The sequence below is a fragment of the Macrobrachium nipponense genome, chromosome 41 (genome assembly GCF_015104395.2).
Source record: "Macrobrachium nipponense isolate FS-2020 chromosome 41, ASM1510439v2, whole genome shotgun sequence".
Classification (NCBI taxonomy): Eukaryota; Metazoa; Arthropoda; class Malacostraca; order Decapoda; family Palaemonidae; genus Macrobrachium; species Macrobrachium nipponense.
Genome location: NC_061102.1, coordinates 40,648,925 through 40,671,617, shown reverse-complemented (window position 1 = coordinate 40,671,617; position 22,693 = coordinate 40,648,925). Strand labels below are relative to the sequence as shown.

The 22,693-nt window shown below is 36.2% G+C and overlaps 1 protein-coding gene across 5 annotated transcripts in view; it reads right to left on the bottom strand.

Annotated features, from left to right (window-relative positions):
• LOC135212719 (unconventional myosin-IXAa-like) overlaps positions 1 to 22,693 on the bottom strand; it is a 371,838-nt gene that overhangs the window by 137,534 nt on the left and 211,611 nt on the right. For all 5 annotated transcript variants that reach the window (XM_064246413.1, XM_064246417.1, XM_064246414.1 and 2 more), the window contains exons 16-20: positions 22,109 to 22,334; positions 15,933 to 16,079; positions 11,018 to 11,233; positions 3,821 to 3,985; positions 3,154 to 3,313 (exon numbers count right to left, since the gene is read on the bottom strand). In XM_064246413.1, coding sequence (XP_064102483.1) covers positions 3,154 to 3,313; positions 3,821 to 3,985; positions 11,018 to 11,233; positions 15,933 to 16,079; positions 22,109 to 22,334 — 914 coding nt within the window. The remainder of the gene's footprint in view (positions 1 to 3,153; positions 3,314 to 3,820; positions 3,986 to 11,017; positions 11,234 to 15,932; positions 16,080 to 22,108; positions 22,335 to 22,693) is intronic.

Genomic DNA, 22,693 nt, shown 5'->3' with positions numbered 1-22,693 from the left:
CATCTTCTAGTTACATAAGTTCAATAACAGCAAAAGAGAATGATGAAAGTATGGTTTTAACGTTATACTCGTTGCGTGAACGTGTACAGCCATGAACAACCGAACGAGAAACGACTTTTCTTTTTTCTAAGTACAACCGAACTGGATAACATCCTTTTGGCTTGTATTTCAATCATCATACTACAGTACAACATTACCGTAGTTGTTATGAATGGCGTTATGTATAGAATAAAACTGAGATATCTTAATGTAATAACTTTATTCGCTATAGATCAGCGATCAATATAGATTAAAGATCAATCGGGAAATATACTGTTAAATTTAAACCTAGTTATAACTGAAGCTGAGAAAACTGTTCAAGCTGCTAATGACTATTATCGTACATATCGGCAACAAGGATAAAACTGCAGTAAACGTATATGCCATCAAAACACAACCGTAGATAAAATTGGGATAAAATCATTTTAATCAAAACTACTGTGCTTGAAAGAACACATTTTACTGTTGGTTTCACGCCGATATAAGATAAATAATGTAAAGTTCGTATTACGATGATATAAAGGATTATTGCGAACGGAATCACGTAATTTTTTACGCAATAAACATGCCGCCAAAGTAATATGTTAACGAAAATAAAGTAGTTCACATTCACAACGAGACATTTTCAATAAATATTTCCACCTAAAAACACGCTGTATAAGGAAAAATAACTTTGTCTCATATAAGTCAAGTATCTAGATATTCGTTTATGCTAACTAGAGGCAAGAGCATTCGCTCAGAATTGCGTTATGGTGAAACAAACTTGTATTCATCAGCTGATTTCAAACCACAACATTGGCCGCTCCGCGGAATACGGGCTTAAATTTGCCGTAGTATTTTAAAATACAATAATATGAGAATACATATAATATTCTTGGATACAGTGAAATAATGTATAACTTTTTAAAGGATTTATGGAAGAGATGCATAATTAATAAAATAACACAATGCATTTTCGGAACTGGCAGACAAGAAACGATAACATGAAAAAACATCCCATCCCTGACAACGTGGAGCGTAGTTACAAAGGCTGCCTTAATTTGTATCTTATTTCTGTACAAAAATGAAAATACCTTTACGTAATATATTTTCATACACATTTTAAACATAAAAGCAAAAACATTTAAAAAATAGACACATCGATCGCTAAATTTGCACGCTTTTTAACTCTATATTTTCGGAAGAGCAGCAGACGGCGGCATACAAGAACGAACTTGAAAAAACATCGTAGTTGATAACTTGAAGGGCAGTTTCAAAAGCTGCCTTTTTATCATATTTCTGCACAGAAATAAAAATACTCTATTCGTAATACATTTTCATACACATTTTAAACATAAAAGCATAAACATTTATAAAATCGACACATTGATCGCTAATTTGCACTTTTTTTAAATTGATATTTTCGGAAGAGCGGCAGGCGGCGGCTCACAAAAAAGAACATGAAAAAACGTCGTATTTGATAACGTGAAGGGCAGTTTCAAAAGCTGCCTTTGTATCATATTTCTGTACAGAAATAAAAATGCCTTTCACGTAATACATTTTCATACACATTTTAAACAAAAGCATGAACATTTATAACTCGACACATCCATAGCTAAATTTGCACTTATGTAACTTGATATTTTCGGCATAGAACAGCGTCAGAGGCATATATTTTACCTAATACCTACGTAATAACTCTCCATAAAATTTGTTAATATAATTTGCATAACCTTTATGGTCTGAACGGCATTTCTACAAATGTATGAACTCGTTAGACAACGGCGCTAGCGGCGCTGTTAACTGAAAATTGTGCCATAAAGATACCTTTAAAATGACTTATCTTTTTAATTAATATTTTTGACGACCGCCGTAAAACCGATTCGCCGTTGAGTGATTGCGCCGTTAACCGCGGGCCGCCTGTAATGGTATAATGTCTAAGATGACAAATTTTCCCACACTGCACTTGGTAGTTCAACTCAAACGTGAATGGTGTTTGTGTGAAAAATGAGAGCGCGCGTGCGAGAGAACGGTGTGGGGGGGGGAGAGAGATAAACCTTATGAGTTGCACAACACAAGTGTAAATGTTCAAACAACAGCAAATTGATTACACTTATATACAAAACCGGATTGCATTAACAATATGCTCTACTTATGGCAAAAAGAAAAACAGGTTAAATACAGTGTTACCATTTTGTGCTGATGTATAACCTCATGGTTAGTTTGGTCAATTTCATTTTGTATTGTTATCTTATACATTCCATACCCATACACATACATACAATATATACACTACTTATGGATTGCTTGTCTATGATGATACAGTTATTGATTTAGAATAGTTTTGGTAGGACTGCTTATTATGACAGTCTTTCATGGGACATGTTATCTGTGGGAGCATAATTTTTTTTAATATACGCTTATTATATCTATAATGTATGGTTTTACTCCTCTGGATTCTTTAAGTTGTTTTCAGGTTAGTGTAAATTTTCATAAGATAGCAAAGACTAGGGTAAGAAACTTGGGGTAGGCCAAGGTATTTACTACTCATATAACTAATTTTAAGATGTACCCAAACCCCCTTGGGACCTTTTAGTGCTGTTAAAAAGAGTGGTTACTGCATAAGTATTTGGAGACTGCAACAGATGAGTCGGTTACCAAAGTCTACAATAACAGGGACATTTGGGTTTCAAAACACTGAAATCCCTTAGGCATGAATATACACATGGCTAAATGCATAAACAAACCAATTCTTAATGGTCTTTGGAAAAGACCTTGCATTCACACACAACTTATTCTTTTATTACCGTTTCCAAAGAAATTCTCTACCTTTGCTAATAACTGTCCTGTAACCATTTTCTTACAATTAACACAAAAATAATAAAGATAGTGTTTTTCTTGAAAGAGCAAAACATCATAGTTAAAATTAAATTATTTAAACTCAACTAGAGCACTAGTTAGGTTCCCAGCAATATAGAGGGAATATATAAATGCATTTTAACATTACTGAGTACAAATGCTATGTCATAAAATTAAGGGAAAAAAACAGCATACATATAACAAAAAACAAAGGTTCAATACTTGATCTACAAAAACAAACACAAAATTTAAAGCATGTCAAAAATAATCCATTACCTGATGGCATAGCTGCTGTTTGGTCGGCTAAGGGAACTTTACTGTATGGACGATGGCGGAATGACTTTGCTTTATGCATAGGCTTATCCATTTCAACAGTACTTGGTGAGGCTGGAGGTGTCGACGTTCCTGAGTTTTCATCACTCTGTCTATTATGTACCTGTGCATGCAAAACAAGACAAGATTAATACTTAACTAAATACGAACTCCAGTCCAGTAACAATACTAAAATAGCTTCAACCAACAAGTTCTGTTTCCACTTTATAAGAATGTGGGTTGTTACAGAATGCTTATTTTCCCCAGTGCCTTCAAAACTCAATATGTAACCACAGCTGCTGAAGTACTCTGCTTCTTCCACAGTCATCCCTAAACTATAACAAAACCCTCAGCCTCACCTCTTACAATTTCAATTAATTTCTTCTTTCCTTAATCATTCAGTTCACAACCAAAAGTAGATTCATAACTCAAATTGTTTAAGGAGTTAAACCATCCAAATACTGGAAAGTTACAATAATCAGTTACCATGACCAGATGTGTGAATTTGGAGTTATCTAGTCTACACATGTAAATAATACACTACATAACTTTAAAAAATCATATAAAAAATGAAAACACAGGTAACATTGGACCAAGTTTTGGGTCAGGAACTATGGAGAAAAAAACATACCTGAACAGCAGCATTGCTATAAGATGGTCTACGCAAAGGAACACTGGTTTCACTTAATCTTCGTCCTACTTCTGGCAAGTGGGACTGAGGACATTCCGATGATCTACGTTCTCCAATAACATTTTCACTTTGCCTACGATGCAGTTTGTGGGGTGGTATATTAGTCTGAAAAGAACAGTCAATATTCTAACAATACTACCATTGTATTGAGTATATGAATCAACTTGAACACTTAAGCTAATAAAGCTCTAAAGTTACATAAATAAGAACTAAATGTACAATTCTCCGATTTAATATTTACACAGTCAAATGACATTTTAACATAGTGAAACTGCAACTTAATAGGCCTATAAAATATTTTCAACTTTCGTGTTTTTGCTTCTGCAATTATGTCGCGTCGTAAGCCAAAAATCGTTGTAAGTCGAAAAAGCGTCAAAAATCCCAAGAAAAACTTACTTTTAATGCTTTGAGTGTATTAAAAATGTATGTAAACTGCATTTAATTGCTTTTTTCATAAAAAAAAACTTTAAAATATTAATTATTTTGCATTTTTGGAGTCATATTTCTTCTGCCACATCAGCGCTGTAGCAGCGTAACCCTGGAACAAGCACCGTAAACCTGGAAATAATTTCTGATGAATATAATTGAAAAGCACCGTAACCTCAGAACGTCGTAAGCTGAACCCGTCATAAGCCAGGGACTGCCTGTATTGCAGTAACACCTAGCACTTAGGAGATTTGAGTCACATGAATTCACATACATGCAAACTTTTAAAATCGTTGGAACTTGAATAATTGTCATATGCAATCTTTTAAAGGCATGTGACATTTCCGAACCCTCAAGAAACCCTACAAGTGTTTATGCTTGTAATCACTGTGTTCTGTGAGGGCCTCAGCCAAGGGGAGGGGCTGCAGGGTGTCTGTAGGTACTCGATCTCAAGGCGTTTCTCCATGGGCCTTGGTCGGGTAGAGAAATGGCAATTGAGTCCCATACGTAGAATTCTGTCTTGTTCAGCGGTAAGTACATCATCGGTCAGATTAATGAATTCTTCTCTCTTATGTGGGAGCTGTAGTTTCCTCCGCTGAGGGCGACCAGCTTCTTCATTATAGTCCTCATTCTCTTTTCAGCATCTTTCTTTTCCAGGTGGTGCAAGCATTCCATGATGGCATCCTGCAGCCCCTCCTCTTGGCCATGGCCCTCACAGAACGCAGCGATTACAAGAGTGAATGCTGTGATCGACAGGCTCCTGAAGAAAGCAGCCAAAGAACTTCAAGCTAAAGAGGATGTCACCGTCCGTCGGGCCGATAAAACCACTGCATTAGTACTCATTCGCACTGAAGAATACCACCACAAGTTGGATGAGATACTGGCAGACAGCAGCAAATTTCAGAGAATCACTAAGAACCCAGTAGATGACATTAAACTTGAGGCTAATAGGATTATTGAGACTGTCAATGCAGCTTCCAATGCCCTTCACTTCCTACCGATTGTAGGGGATTACAATCTTGGCTACATATATGGGAATGTTAAAACCCTAAACCAGGGATCCCGTTATGCCCCATTATTAGCCAAATTCCTCCATCTAATTCTACGTACCAGCTTGCGAAGAAATTGAATACTATTTTGACTCCTTATATTCCAGATGACCACAGTTTGAAGTCCTCTGCCAAGTTTACAGAAGCCCTGAAAATGACACCCCCCAGAGGAATTATTGCATTGATGGAAGTGGAGTCACTCTTCACAAATGTCCCCATGGATGAAACAATCCAGATAATTCTGGATCATGTGCAGTGTTCCCCCATATTTGTGGGGGATGTGTACCAGACACCCCTGTGAAATGTTAAAAACCCATGAATAGTTAAAACCACCACTAAAAATGCTAATAACTGCCTATCTTGAAAGTTCAGATACCAAATGTAAACCTTAAATAACATCCTACTTCATATACATTAAATTACTGACCTATTACTGTATTAATCTTTGAGATTATATTATTAATATAATTTCAAAGTCATCTTAAACATTTTACCATTAAAAATATATACCTACAGCCAATAACAGAGAGAGAGAGAGAGAGAGAGAGAGAGAGAGAGAGAGAGAGAGAGAGAGAGAGAGAGAGAGAGAGAGACCACTGAATAGTAACATCATATATCTGACCATCAAGAGTGAAATAAGAATTTATCAGAGAGAGAGAGAGAGAGAGAGAGAGAGAGACGAGAGAGAGAGAGAGAGAGAGAGAGAGAGAGAGAGAGAGAGAGAGAGACCACTGAATAGTAACATCATATATCTGACCATCAAGAGTGAAATAAGAATTATTTCTCAGACAGAGAGAGAGAGAGAGAGAGAGAGAGAGAGAGAGAGAGAGAGAGAGAGAGAGAGAGAGGGAGAGAGAGAGAGAGAAACTCCTTGACTCCGACTCCTTCCCCTCCACCAATATGTATAGAATAAAAAAAAATATGATTCTTTGTGAATCATGAATGAAGAAGTTATCAGCTGATGAAATATAAATGGCCACCGCCAGTAGATTCTTTGTTTACATTCGGGAAATGAAGGTACAGTAGTACCTCGAGATACGAAATTAATCTGTTCCGAGGCGCCTTTCGTATCACGAGGTTTTCGTATCTTGGACCACATTTTACATGTAAAATGGCTAATCCGTTCCAAGCCCTCCCAAAACACCCCAGTAAATTTCATAATAAAGGTAAATTGACCAATAAACAATGAAATACTACAACAATTTGGACCATTCAATATGTAACTTAATAATAAAAATGGAAAACCTGTAAATAAAGTGTATATTAGTGTACAAGAAATAGTATTACTGTAACGTAAAATGTGGAAGCTTACCTTTCAAGTGAGGCTATCTCCGAAAGTGGCGGCAGAGGAGGAGGAGGACAAACGGCAGATACTTACACTTAACTTTACGAAACACATAAAAAAATGTCAGAAAAAAACAAACTAAACTTTACAAAACACATTAACCCTCTTGACGCCGGAGCCCTAAAAAAAATCAAAACGTCTCCCGTATGCCGGGCTGGTTTGGGAGTGAGCGCGGGGAAGTGGAAAAAATAATTTTTTCAAAAAATTACAGCGCGCGTTACTTTTGAAGATTAAGAGATTCATTTTTTGGCTCCTTTTTTTGTCATTGCCTGAAGTTTATAATGCAACCATCAGAATGAAAAAATAATATCATTATCATATGTAAATAATGCGATATATGGTAGCGAAAAAAAAAAAAATTCATACATAATTGTATTCAAATCACGCTGTGCAGAAAACGGTCAAAGCTAACCAGTTACTTTTTTTTGCGTTGTATTGTACACTAAATTGCGATCATTTTGATATATAATACATTGTAAAACAATAAAAGTAACACCCCGGAAAAATATTATCACAAAATGATGTACGAATTCGTAACGCGCGGGTGGGACGCAAAAAAAAATATTTTTTTTTCAAAAATTCACCGTAATTCTAAATAATGTTCTAGAGACTTCCAATTTGTTTCAAAATTAAGACAAATGATTGAATATACGATACTGTAAGAGTTTTAGATAGAATTGCAGATTTCGACCATTTCGGACGAGTTAAATTTGATCCGAATGTCGAAATTTTAATTATATATCCATATGCACATATTTCGAAGATGGAAAAAGCTACAACCTTCAATTATTTTTATTGTATTCTTCATGAATTTGCGCACATTTTGATATATGAAACTCTATAAAAAGGCTAATATGAAAAGGAGCAAATATTAGGATAATGCCATGTACGTATTTCGGAGACTTGTTTCGCGGCCGCGAATCGGGGCGCGCGGAGTGAAGGTAAATATATTTTTCAAAAATTCACCATAAATCACAATATTGTTTAGAGACTTCAAATTTGTTTCAAAATGAAGAAACATGACGGAATATTACTAGGCCGTAAGAGTTTTAGCTTACAATTGCGTTTTTCAACTATTCGGTAGAGTCAAATTTTGACCGAACGTGGTTTTTTTTCTATTTATCGTGATTTATATGCAAATATTTCGAAAAAAGAGAAAAGCTACAACCTTCAATCATTTTTAGTTGTATTCTACATGAAAATTGCGCCGACATTTTCCATATATAACTTTATGAAACAGCTAATTTTAAATGGTGCAACATTCGACAATCGCACAAAAAAATTCTGATTTTTTCGGAAGAGTTACCGCGCGAACGTAATTTTTTTTTTTTTCATAAATTCACCATAAATCAAAATATTGTGCTAGAGACTTCCAAGTCGTTGCAAAATGAGGTAAATGATTGAATATTACTAGAATATAAGAGTTTTAGCTTACATTGCGTTTTTCGACCATTTCGGTAGAGTCAAAGCTGACCGAAAGTTTGAACTTTTTTGCACTTAACGTTATTTATATGAAAATATTTCAAACTGATAAAAGCTACAACCATGGGTTGTTTTTTGTTGTATTGTGCATGAAATTGCGCACATTTCCATATATAAAACTTTATGTAACGGCAAATTTAAAAGGGTGGCAAACATTAGGACAAGTCGCACGCAAAAAATTTATCGGAAGAGTTATCGCACGAACGTAAGGAAAAAGTTTTTTCATAAATTCACCATAAATCGAAATATTGTGCTAGAGACGTCCAATTTGTTGCAAAATGAAGGCAAATGATTGAATATTACTATAATATAAGAATTTTTAGCTTACAATTGCGTTTCTCGACCATTTCTGTAGAGTCAAAGTTGACCGAAGGTTGAAATTTTTGCACTTATCGTTATTTATATGAAAATATTTCAAAATTGATAAAAGCTACAATCATGAGTATTTTTTAGTTGTATTGTGCATGAAATTGCGCACATTTTCATATATATACATTCATGTAAAGGATAATTTAAAATGGTGCAATCATTATGTCAAAGTGACGAAATAATTTCCGAGATGTGTCACTGATACTTTTAGTGCGATAAGAAAGAAATTTCGCGCTTGCGCGCCTGCGTAGCGATTGTAAACAAAAACAACGCCTTGATCCGTGAACTCCAGCATCCCCCAAGGCGCGTGATACAAAAGTTTTTGGCTGGTAGGCCTATAAGTATTTTTTCGCGAATTTTTTAAAAAACTTTTTGAGCGACGTATGATACGTCCAATCGGCATACGGTGGAGACATTTTGACTCGACGTTTAATACGTCCAATCGGCGTAAGAGGGTTAACAAAACTGTAACACTTAACTTTACAAAAAACTTAAAATTAAATTTACTTTGTCTTACTTTGATTTTTACATATCTTTTTACTTTTTTATACTTTACGTAATTTCAATTTCTTCACCACCGAATGGATGCCAGTCCGTTTACGGAATTTTTCGAACCACCCATGAGAAGCCTTGAACTCTGGGGTTGCCGTTGATGTTCCCTCTCCGCCGTCGTCTTCGGCTTGGGCAATCAAATCGCCGAAAATAGCGCTGGCCTTCTGGCAGATTGCCATCTCGGTTATCGTATCGCCATCGATTTCTTTGTCCTCGATCCATACAAGAAGCAGCCTTTCCATTTCATTATGCACATGTCTCCTCTTGTTGGACAAAATAGTCACGCATTGGAAGTGTAGGTGCTGCTTTGATGGCTTCCTTCTGCTTAAGGATGGTGCCTATCGTCAAAGGATTTCGGCCGTATTCCTTAGCGATCACACTCAACCACAAGCCAGCTTCATACTTTTTTATTATCTCCATCTTTGTCTCCATAGAAAGCATTCTCTTCTTTCTGTGAACTTCAGCAACTTTCTTGGTACCCATGACTATATGTACTGTACGTAATTAAGTTACGTATGTAGTACGTATACTAATTAGGTTCTCACAACACGATAAAGTAGCACAACGAAATCACTAACGAATTTACGATACTAAACGAAATTGTTGGACCGAACGAATGCCGAATGCGTACGATAAAGCTTCGGGTGCGAAGCGGCTGAGCGAAGGGACGCCACCACGTAAGATGCATGATGGGAGGGATGCTGTCCAATAGGAGAGAAGGATCTCATGGCTTGGCTAGCATCAGGAACCAATGGGAGAGCAGGAGGATGGTGGCGAGTCTACTAGAACTAAGATGGCTGCGCGCGGCACGAGTTTCAAAATTGTTATCGGGCGAATCTCGGACTTTCAGAAACCCTTCGTATCTTGAAAACTTTTCATATGTAGAGCAGTAAAATTTTTCGTGCCAGCTTTCGTATCTCGAGTTTTTCGTAAGTTGAGCCTTTCGTATCTCGAGGTACCACTGTACGTTGCACTTATTATAGCCTAGAACAGCCGTAAATTAAAAACAACAGAATAATAGATTCTCAGATAAGTAAAATAACATACATATTTATTGTCATCGTTATCATACATAAACAAAGTTTGTCGACTTCTGTTGAAACAAATGCTGCTTTGTTGACTTCGTGTCATGAAATCCAAAGAATGTGGCAGGCTTAGCCTAGTCCTTAAAGTTTGCACTTTTTCAATATAGAAACAACATAACAGTAATAAAAGTTTCTCGAATAAGTAAAACAACATTTGTATTTATTGTCTGTTGTCAGGAAATGCAAAGCTTCGGCTTAGCCTAGTGCCAAACTCTTGCACGTTTCTAAAACTAGCCTATACCACATGTAATGTTCAGTTCCAAAATTTTAGGCCATTTAATTGGTCTTTAAATATCAAATCTTACAAGAGTATATACATTAAACAATATTTTAAGGTTTTTTGATGATAAGTACAATACGAATGCAGTTAACATAGTTTTCAATAGACACCCAAAGCATTTTAAGTAAGGTTTTCTTAGGATTTTTGATGATTTTCGACAAATTTTCGGCTTACGACACATCTCAAAAACGGAGCCCCATCGTAAATAGGGGACTGCCTGTATATTCTACTGAAAAGTAAGCAATAAGGATTTTCGACAAATTTTCGGCTTACGACGCATCTCAAAAACGGAACCCCGTCGTAAATAGGGGACTGCCTGTATATTCAACTGAAAAGTAAGCAATAATGTCTTGCACTTCATGAAACTTACAAACCAAAGATAATTTACTGCACTAAAGGAACTTGTATGTTCATAATAACGAGAAAAAAATCTAGTACTTAACTAAACTCACATTTTACTTAAATCTTATATTTGCTCTGGAATAATCCTAAGATAAGAAATATGTGCCTTGTCAATATACAAAAAGGCAAAGATAAGATGTGAAGTACCTGAAAATTGGAAGCTGATTTCCGACGGGGAGGAGGCTGCTGTACAGGTTCTGACTGCTCCTGAGACACAGAAGATATTGTAGTTAAAGTTGTAACTGATGCTAATGACAATTCCTCTTCCTCTTTTAGCCTTTTCCTCTCACTAACTTTTTGTTTCCTGTATTCCTCTAGCATCACTTGGAATCGTTGCCGCGTCATATCTCCTCGGACACGTGCCTAAAACAATAATTATTTATAAGAAACTTTAATACTTTGCATCAAATCACAAATACTGTAATAAAAATATACTATTATATGTTGAATGATTCTTTTCCATGCAGGACATCATCTGCTAGACAACATTCTAGGCAAAATTACCCAATGTAACAATATTGCAAAATCACTTTTACTGAGTATATAAGAAAATAACTTCACTTTGACACAATCCATGAAACCTGAACAGTAATAATGATAAAAGCATACAAAGTACTTGGTAGTGACGAAACAGGAAAAATAAGGTTATGAAATTTGTATTTTACATCTAGTTTTTTACAGTATCTACAAACTTCGGTTATCCACAAGGGCAAAAGATGTATTAACATAGCTAACTGAGGTAATACTGTATTTACCACAAGTTCCAACCAATGTCATACATTGTTGTTCAAGTTTAAGCTATATGTTTGGATGTTATAAGAATCTGAAAATTTTTGTATGTCATGCCATATAAATGAGCTTTATTTTTTCCACACCCAAGGACAGCATTCCCTTTTTCCTTTTTTAGGGGACAACTGGAACTACTGACAGCCTTAATTGCTAGTCTGTCAATTCTACTGCCATTCCTCAACATGATATTATCTTTGTTAGCCATCACAATCTCAACTTTCCACTCTGCTGACGAGCAGTCCCCATTCCCCTCTAGTACTTACTTACTTTTACATTTAAATCTGCAAGGCTAATGAACACAAGATACAAAATTATTGGTTATATTCAAAAATGGTTTCAAATTTTGTACATTACAATAGTAGTTTCATCAAGTTTATATTTACATGAATGATTGTGCTTTTATGTAAAGTCAATGGGTAAGCCTAGCATACAAGGTAGCCTGTATGTGTATGCATCATGTTAAGGGGGCCAGCTGGTACCCCTATATATGGGGGTATACGGCAAAAAATTGCACAGTCATGATAAAATTCAAGGACCATCATATGGCATTGGAGAATGCGTATAAGAAATATTTTGTCAAAATTCCTCTTACTTTCGTAGTTACAGGGTAATTAGTATATGTAACTCAATAAGCCAAAAACATTGGTCCATACAAGAAAATGCAACATTTCTTCTGTTATCGTAAATTTTGATAATTATTGTCAAAGCAATTGTGAGCAATGGCATCTGTAGAGATTCCATGAGTCGCAGGAGGGAAGGTTGTCAGCTTACCACCCTTCAGTGCGAGCAGAAAGATGAGAGGGTACACGTTCGAGTTTCACCTCTGACATCCGCTTGCTTTTACGTCTGTTTATCTTTGTTTTGGCAAGAATTTCATCATGCCAAAAGGAAAAGACATGCAAAACATCTTGCTAACATACAGAAGAAGAAAATTTGCTCTGATATGAGTTCAGAATATCATAATATCCACGATATTAGAGTAGTTAGTGAAGAGAGAGGGAGGGATGTGTAGTAAGGAGCGCCCTGTTTTGCCTGATGCACAAGTCGCAGTGTCCCAAGCTACGGTCTTTGAGCAAAGAGATCTTCATTTGTTATAAATAACAGCTTTTGTTTATTAATACCCAAAAAGGAATATGAAATTCATAATAATCATGATTTATTAAATTGTCTTTGTAAAAAGAGTACATGTTTGAGTTTCACCTCTGACATTCTCTTGCTTTTACATCTGCTTATCTTTGTTTCGCCAAGAATTTTATCATGCCAAAGAGGAACAGATAAGGAAAATTTGCTCTAATAAGCAGAGAGAGAGAGAGAGAGAGAGAGAGAGAGAGAGAGAGAGAGAGAGAGAGAGAGAGAGAGAGAGAGAGAGAGAGAGAGTTGCGTAGGAAGGAGTGGCCTGTCTCATGCCTGACGCAGTGCCCCGGGCTATGACCTATGAGCAAAGGGATCTTCATTTATGATTAAATTATGATAAATAGCAAAGTTTTGGTTTATTAATACCCAAAAAGAAATATAAAATTCATAATAATCATTATTTATCAACAGTCTCTTTGTAAAAATACAAAGAAAAATTTTGAACCTCCGTATCTCAAAACTATACTTACTGACCTTCAAATTCTATCTTCTCCCTTAATTTTAAAACTATAGCATTGAAAATCGGTATATACCTTAGAAAGAAATTATAGAACGATCAAATGAAGACCTTTTTTCCAATTTTTTTTTCTAAAAATTTTTTCCTGATTTATAGGGGTTATTCTTTTACCATAATGAAAAAATTCATATCTAGTAAAAAAAATTACTTTTAGAAGAAAAACTCTTCATTTGATTGAAGGTCTACAACAGGTCTATATATGGTAGTAATCCCAGGTCTTAATATTAAATATCAAGAGAGCAGATAGAATTTGAAAAATGGTTATTTTTGGGATAAATCGCCTTGGTGTCACAAATCCAAAGGTCAGAGGCAAAAATCATATGCCGTTTGGAGATGTCCTTATTATTAAATGGTATAAATGTTAAAGTCCTGTCCTTAAAAAATGGCATTAGCCGGCCAGCCCCCTTAAGGTGCTCTTTCTCTCTTACAGTATTTTTATTGATGGTGCAGTATTGTACTTTATACATTAACCCTTAAACGCTGAAGCAGTATTTTAAAAATCGTCTCCCGTATGCTGGCGGCGTTTGCGAGCGAGCGCCGAAGCGGAAAAAATGTTTTTTTTCTTTAAATCACAGCACGCTAAGTTTTCAAGATTAAGAGTTCATTTTTTGCTCCTTTTTTTGTCATTGCCTGAAGTTTAGTATGCAACCATCAGAAATGAAAAAAAATATCGTTATCATAAATATAGGGATATATGACAGCGCAAAAAAAAAAAATTTCATATATAATTGTATACAAATCGGGCTGTGAGCAAAACGGTTAAAGCTAACGAGTTAATTTTTTTTCGATGTATTGTACACTAAATTGCGATCATTTTGGTATATAACACATTGTAAAACAATCAAGGCAACAGAGAAAATATTATCACAAAATGATACATGAATTCGTAACGCGCGGACGTAAAACAAAGCCGTTTTCAAAAATTCACCATAAATTGAAATACAGTGGACCCCCGTATTCGCGTTCTCCAGATTCGCGGACTCACACGTTCACGGATTTCTCTTGGGAACGTTTCCCCGCATTATTCGCGGTATTTTTCTATGATAAATATCCACAAATTCCTGGGTTTTTTTTATGAATTTCATCATAAAATGCACTTTTTGTGATTAAATTATTAAAAAAACCAAGCATGAAAATAAATAAATAGAAAAAATTCGTCCTTCTGTCAACTTTAACTCGACCGAAATGGTTGAAAACTGTAATTGTAAGCTACAACACTTACAGTCTAGTAATATTCAATCAATTACCTTCATTTTGAGTTTTTCTTGAATTTTAACTAACAAAATAGGCTGCTTTTAGCATTTTTATAGGGGTTCCAAACATTCGCGGTACTAACTATTTACTGGGGGTCTGGTACGCATCCCCCGCGTATACGGGGGGACCACTGTATTGTGCTAGAGACTTCCCGTTTGTTGCAAAATGAAGGTAATTGATTGAATATTACTAGACTGTAAGTGTTGTAGCTTACAATTGCAGTTTTCAACCATTTCGGTTGAGTTAAAGTTGACAGAAGGACAAATTTGTTCTATTTATTGTTATTTATATGAAAATATTTCAAAACTGATAAAAGCTACAACCATGGTTTGTTTTTGGTTGTATTCTACATGAAATTGCACACATTTTCATATATAAAACTTCATGTAACGGCTAATTTAAAATGGTGCAAACATTAGGACAATCGGACGAAAAAATTTATGATTTTTTCGGAAGAGTTACCGCGCGGACGTAAGGAAAAAGTTTATTTCATAAATTAACCATAAATCGAAATATTGTGTTAAGAGACTTCCAATGTTTCAAAATAAAGGTAAATGATTGAATATTACTAGAATGTAATAGTTTTAGCCTACAATTGCATTTTTGACAATTTCGGTCGAGTCAAAGTTAACCGAAGGTTGAAATTTTGGCACTTATTGTTATTTATATGAAAATATTTCAAAACTGATAAAAGCTACAACCACGAGTTGTTTTTTGTTGTATTCGACATGAAATTGCGCACATTTTCATATATAATACTCCATGTAACAGCTAATATAAAATGGTATAAAAATTATGTCAAATGACGAAATAATTTCTGAGATGTGTCGCTGATGCTTTTTAGTGCGAGAAGAAAGAAATTCATGCTTGCTCGCCTGGGAAACGATTGTAAACAAAACAACACCTTGATCCGTGAGCTCCCAGCATCCCCCAAGGCGCGTGATTCAAAAGTTTTCGCCTAGTAGGCCTATAACTATTTTTCCGTGAATTTTTAAACAAACTTTTTTATATCAACGTACCATACGTCCAATCGGCAACCAACAGACAATTTATATCAACGTTTAATACGTCCAATCGGCATTAAAGGGTTAATGTAGTGTTACATACATTAATGTCTGTGAGTGTGCAATGGTTACCTGACCTATTCAAGACAGGTTTCCATGGAGGATTCACTGACTAAATATACTAAAGGACAGCCAGTTCTTTGTGCCAAAGAGTTCCTGACTAAGATCAATAACCCTGCAGTTGCCTATTGGTTTTTAACCCAGATACTTAAGCTGATTCTCTACTATCAAGTGTGAATATATAGCAAACAAAAATAACATATATATCTTTGACATGAATATAGTAAACAATGTGTAAACAAACCTGGAAATGAATGAGGGCTCTGCGGAAATTCTGGTACCACTTTCGAACTCTGTGACCTCTCCATACTTTTTGAATATAGGTAGCTGCATGGTTCCTCAAGCGCATTTTTGCTAAAGTTTGCTGGGCAAGCCAACTTCTTACACATGCCTACAAAAAAACAATAAGCTTTAATCCTTTTATGCCCTACTTTCCATAAATACATAAATCTCAATAGCAAAAAAATATGTAATTAACTTTTCATCAAGTTAATCTTCAGCAACTTAAAAGTAAATATTAATTATACAATTTACAACTTCAGCTTATCTTACATAGTTGAGCAATCTCCAAATGTCATTTGTTCTTAATAACCCACTGATTATAAATAGCATTTCTCCATGTGAAATGCATCTAGTCACACCAATTTGAAAAACGTGGAGAGAAGAAAGCCCAACAGCTCATATGTGTATTCAGCTCCAAAGTCCCACAAGGTGATACTAGTTTTATTCCTTTGTATGACTTCATTGTTTTTGAAAGTGCTGGCATTCTTATCAGGATTTACACTGTTATTTCCCAATTGTTTTGTATTGTGGCATACTTCTTTCATAGTTTATTCATCTTTTACCACTCATCTTATTCATCTTACAAGTAATCCATGAAAAAGTTTTTGTTTTTAAATATTTGGCCTTTTGGCCAGTGGCTTTACATTTCAGTTGTCCAATCAGCTGCTATTGGTTTTAGTATTAAGGGATTTCACAGTTTCAAATAGATTTATGTAACTACCCTTACTTATATATTCCTTTGAAGAAGTATAATCATGCCACATCATGTTTGTGTGGCCAGGATTGTTAATCTTGGTAGTTAATATATGTTGTCCCTGGACAAGGACCTACAATCACAGTGCCCTTCATGCAGGGGCCAACAGTGTTCCCTCTGGTAGTGTTGCATATGAAAAACAATCTGTCATTCAGTGGTACTTGTATGCACCGCAGTGTACAAATATATTAAATAAAAATTAGGCTCCTGTCTTTACAGTAGTGATTCATTGGACTCCTTTCCTCATTGTTCTGCAACCATGAATACGAGTCATAAATCCTGAATCTCTTCTAATGCAGCTGCTTTCAGTTTCATGTCTCCTGCAATTTGGAGTAATCGATATCAGTCCGTCTTGATCACCAGCTTTCTCACTCTCAGCTTTTCCCTGCCAAGGATGTCTTCCTCTGGACTATCTCCAGTCATGCTAAGATGGATTTCTAGTCTCCTTATCTGTTATTCCTTCTATGTATTCATTCTTCATATTGGGCTCCATACTCTAGAGGTTGTCACTACATCCCCTCTTCATCAAGGAGTTTCTATAGTTCTGAAGATGATGTTTTCCAGACCAGACTCAAGCAATATATCCTTTATCCTCCAAAACCAGTTCATCACTACAGTGGTACCTCGAGATACGAAATTAATCCGTTCCGAGGCGGCCTTCGTATTACGAGTTTTTCGTATCTTGAAACACATTTTACATGTAAAATGGCTAATCTGTTCCAAGCCCTCCAAAAACACCCCAGTAAATTATATTTCCAGGCCTAAAACCCATGTTCTAGGGTTACAATGCCGATCCAATGGAAGAAATATGACTCCAAAAAGGCAATACTGTACATACTTGAGTAATATTCAACTGCATGTAATGTTCAACCCCATTTTATTACGACTTTAGCATACTATGTCCCTTAGCAATAATCCTAGCCTATGTTAGCGGTTGCTACTGTAGCCTAGTCTATGATTCTGACATCTAAACCTAAGAGCTAAAAGCTTAGAATATGCCAATAAAATGTATAAATAATCAGTATGTACTCATTTCAAATAATTATTAATTAATCATTAACTATAATACACAAACAAACAAAAAACAAACCTTCCAATCGATTGTTTACATTCAGCTCTTACCCGTCTTACGAGTATCGAACGAGCGCCAAGCAATAATTTTTCCTAGCACACAGTAAGCCATAAATTGTCATTAGTATCTCTCTTCAACTAATGAAACTACCAAACAGTATAATAACCATTCATTTCTATTCTTTATTCTATCTTTACCTAATGGAGATACCGAGTTACTGACAGCTATAATGAAACATATGTATACGTAACGTAATAATAAAGCAGAAGAAGAATTCTAAAAAATACGTATTTGTTGGCAGTCTGATTTATTTTATATTTTATGATATCTAATTCACAATTTTTTTATTAAATGTATTGCATGTACTCATTTCAAATAATTATTAAGTAACCATTAACTATAATAAACAAACAAAAAAAAGCTTCCAAACGTCTGTTTACATCCAGCACTTACAAGTATCGAACGATCGATAAGCAATCACTTTACACAGTAAGCCATAAATTTTCATTATCTCTCTTCAACTACTGAAACTACCAAACAGTATAATAACCATTCATTTCTATTCTTTATTCTATCTTTACCTAATGTTTTTTTTATTAAATGTATTGCATGAATAAGTTTTTCAATTTACAGCATCCTTTTACCAATATAATACTTAAAGGACAAGGGGTAGATGCTAACCAATAGGATAGCAGGACCTTATGGGTTGACTAGCATCAGGAACCAATGGGAGAGCGGGAGGATGGTGGCGAGTTTACTCAGTTGGCGGCGCGGGAGTTTTAAAATTGTTCTCAGTGGTCTGGGCGAATCTCGGGACTTTACAGCAACAACCTTTAGTATCTTGAAAACTTTTCATATGTAGAGCAGTAAAATTTTTCGCACTGGCTTTCGTATCTCGAGTTTTTCGTAAGTAGAGCCTTTCGTATCTCGAGGTACTACTGTATAGCCAACTCTCCCATGAAAAAAATTACTGTGACAATGGTCTTTTACTGTAGCTATGCTGCCAATGGTTTCAAGCCCACTGTCAACATCTCCTCCCTTGGTGTCTTCTTTGAGGTTTCTGCTTCAGTAGGTTCAACATCTGTTGTGCTGCTCCTGCATATTACTACCACCCATCTTGTGTCCACAATGGCTCCTACATTTTTGGCTGCCTCCTGTGATCTTTGCTCTTCCTGCAGACTCAACTGTTTCTGTGTTCTACAGCACTCCCATGTACTCAGCAGCCCTTGTTCACATTTAATCTAGTATTCTCAAGTCTTTACATATTCCACTTCAGGGTATCTGTCTTATGGATCCCTGTACATTAACAAGTATGCTATGACTTCAGTTTTTTCTATTAATCTGCCACCTTTAGCGTCCTTAAATATTACATTGTTCATATCTTTTCCTATGCAGCCATCTACATTGGTAACCTTGCAATTTCAATGCTACAGTGTTCTCTCTGTATTCACAGGGGATAGGTACCAGATCCCCCTTGAGAATAGCTAAAACCCACAAATAGTTGAAACCCCTAAAAAATGTTAAAAATACCATAGATAGTTCATTTTATGATGAAACCGAAAAAAAACAAGAATTTATGGCTATTTTCATAGGAAAATACCACGAATCGGTGAATTTTCCACTAATAATGGGGGTATATGTTCCCAGGAGAAATCTGCGAATATGTGGGGTTCACTGTATATTCAGCGACACCAAACCCTGACATCTGTTACATCATCATTGTTGTTCACTGTTCTTGTTTGCAGGCCTTCTGCTGCTAAGTGGGCCTGCGCCCACCATTCCTGTGAGACATCCTTGACCAAGAGCCTCCTCAACTGAAGTTGTATCAAAAGGCTTCCTCACCTGAACCCGATATGTTCCTCTACTCCTAGTCCCTCTGGACTCCCTTTCTCTTGCACCTAGTCCCCTCAAGTTCCTAAGAAAGCAAGATTTGACATAGCTAAGGAAAGCATCTTGTTGGCTTAAGATTTCAATGATGATAACAGTCTAGGATTTCCATGCTTCACAGAGATTCTTAACTGGATCCAGACATCTTCAGTACTTTTGACATACATGCCAGATCTCTGCTTGAAGATTTGGCTGCCACTTTTTGGGATGATAACAAGGCATCAATTAAAAAACATTCAAGCTTCGAGACAATATTTTCATGCATATGGTGAGTCATAGCTCTAGTAGATTATGACCACTCTACAAGTTCCAGAAATCATTTCTCTTCCCATCCACTACCATAGAAAGTTTTACCATATTTAGGGCTGTTGCTTATAAGCTAGGCTCCTTTCATGTTATTGGATGCCATTGCTAAGGATGCCCCACCTTTTTTAGGCATAGCTCATTCAGCTGGTCTGTTGGAGATAGATATGAGCCACAGGTTCTGCAGGAGAAGCTTGGCTCTTTTGAACTAGCAGAGTGGTTGCTCGGAGCCTCAGGCATGGCCTAAGAGTTTTGGACATCAACACTTTCTTCCCCAATAGGATCCAGAAATGTTGTCAGATTTATGACTGTTTTTCAGAAGCTAAGTGCCCTTTCTTTATTATGGATGCCACTGAGAAGGATACCCATGCTTCCTTTAGGGGTCATTAAACTTGTTAGTCTGCTTGGGAGATGCATACATACAAGTAGTTTTGTCATGGAAAACCTGGCTCTGTAGAATTGACAAGAGTAGGTGATTGGTGCCATAAGTTCATATGGTAAAAGAATGCAAGCAAGGTCTACTTTCTCATCTACCTCAATTTTCACTAATACAATCCTGCAGATACGGACCTCTAAAAAAGGGTTGCCTCCATATTACAGAAAGGTGATGGAAAGATTCTTTTGGATATGCTGCGTTCTACATTTGACTCTTCCTTGTTCCCATGTCTTCAAGTAGTTGCTGACCAATTGAAGTCCTCAGCTATCTCAGATGGAGACTACAAAGTTTTTCTCTAGATCTGTCTGTTGAGGGAACTTCCTTTCTCCAATAAACCTGGGAGATGTGCAGTATCACACTGATCTACCTACCTCTTCAGGAAGTTGTCACTGTTTGGCAGGTCCATGTGCTTCAGTTAAAGAATCTTTGCTTTCATTATGTATAGCCCGTGAAGTCTTCATTAGGACTCTAGCCACTACAGCCACTTAGGTTTATTGCCAGGGTCTGGGTCTCAAGTTATTATCTAGACAACTGAATAGTGTTGGCTCCACAAGGCCTTGTCAGATAATTCCTTTTTGGATCTGAACCACACTCTCTGAGTCCCTGATTCCCCTGGTCTCAAGCGTCAGCAAGCTCCATGCCTTTGCTCAAGAGTTCATGGCCAAAACTCAGTCTGCAAGTAAAGGATGCTTGTTCTTGGATCCACAGCAATTCTTAACTAGATTTCGCCTTCTACAGTGAGTCTTGTGTGAGTGCCCTAAAATTATACCTTCAGAGGACCAAATCCTTCCCACTTTCTTCTCATCTGTTTCTTCGTGTGAAATGCCAGAATCATCCTGTGTTCTGAGAGTTCTATTTCCCATTAGCTTTGGAATGTTATTTCATGGGCTGTTTAGATGTTTCTTAGTGGGAATTCCCACAATTCAAGATCAAAGCCCAAGAGGTTATTCTTCTCCTCCCTGGCTTTAAAGTACAATTTGAAACTCTTTGCTACTTTTTAAGTTGGCATTTAGCACTGCCAGAGTGCTTTTGCAAAATTTTATCTACACAATATAACTCATAAATATCTCCAAGTTTTTTCACAGACTTTCTGTTGTAGCAAGTCATGTACAACCTCTTGGCAAGGATCAAGTCACTATTCTGATCTTCTTTGTGACAATTAGCACATTTAAGGGAATGTATTTCCTAAAATATTCACCTTTAGCAATGTGCTTAGTGAGCATAGTTTTGGGTTGTGTCTTCCATTGCAAATTGACACATATATAAACAACAAAAATCTGGATATTGTAGCTGGTTCCATGTCCATTGTCTCATAACTATTGAGCTTCTTGCATCTGAGTCTACTATGCTCTTCAGAGCCTCATCTGCTTTATCCCACCAAAAATTGCAAGTATGGCTACTTATGAATAATTAATAATACAAAAACTAATGTAAAAAAAATATCAATCTACTTTCAGTGGTCCCATTCCTCCCCATCACTCTTTCTGATGAAGGTTGTCACACAGGAGCAAGACAAATGACACCTTACAGAACAATGTAGGCAGACTCATGCTTGAAATGGTTGGCCTTTCTTCTTTCAAAATCTTTTAAAAGTTCATGTAGCTTGCCTGTTTCACACAGCATAAGGCTATTATGACTAAAGGGTTTATGTATAACATGTTTTATGATAACTTAAACACTGCTTACCTGCAGTCTGATGACAGCCACTCTGAATGTGAGGAAATTTTGGCGCTGATGTATGGTTCGATACCATCTTTGAATGAGAATGATCCGAGACAAAATAGTTTGGTGGAGCTGACCATCCAATTTTTGTTTCTGAGATTCTCGCATAAATATCTTATTATGTCCCATCTGATATTCGGATTCATCTAACTGCATACTTTGCAGAAAACTTCGCACATCTGCCTGGGAGCTGAAACAAATGTAAAGACAATACCTCAATCACAATAAAATTCTCAAATTTTATTCAGAACATATGATGGATGTCACTTCTGACAAGAGGACTCAATGTGCTTGGTTAAACTACCTAATAATAATTCTGAAAGGAAAGGATGAACCATATTTCCATTTAAATATCATATGACCATTACCTCCAAAAATGCCAATAGAAGTCTATCAAAGCAAAATAAAAATCCACCATCCATTGTTACCTTTCCTTGGATACCCATCTACATAGGGATGTAATGCCTACAGTGTATTGCGTACAGCACACTGTTGGTGGCACTTCCGTGGTTCTTTGCAGCATTCCTTACAACCCAACATTATCACCAT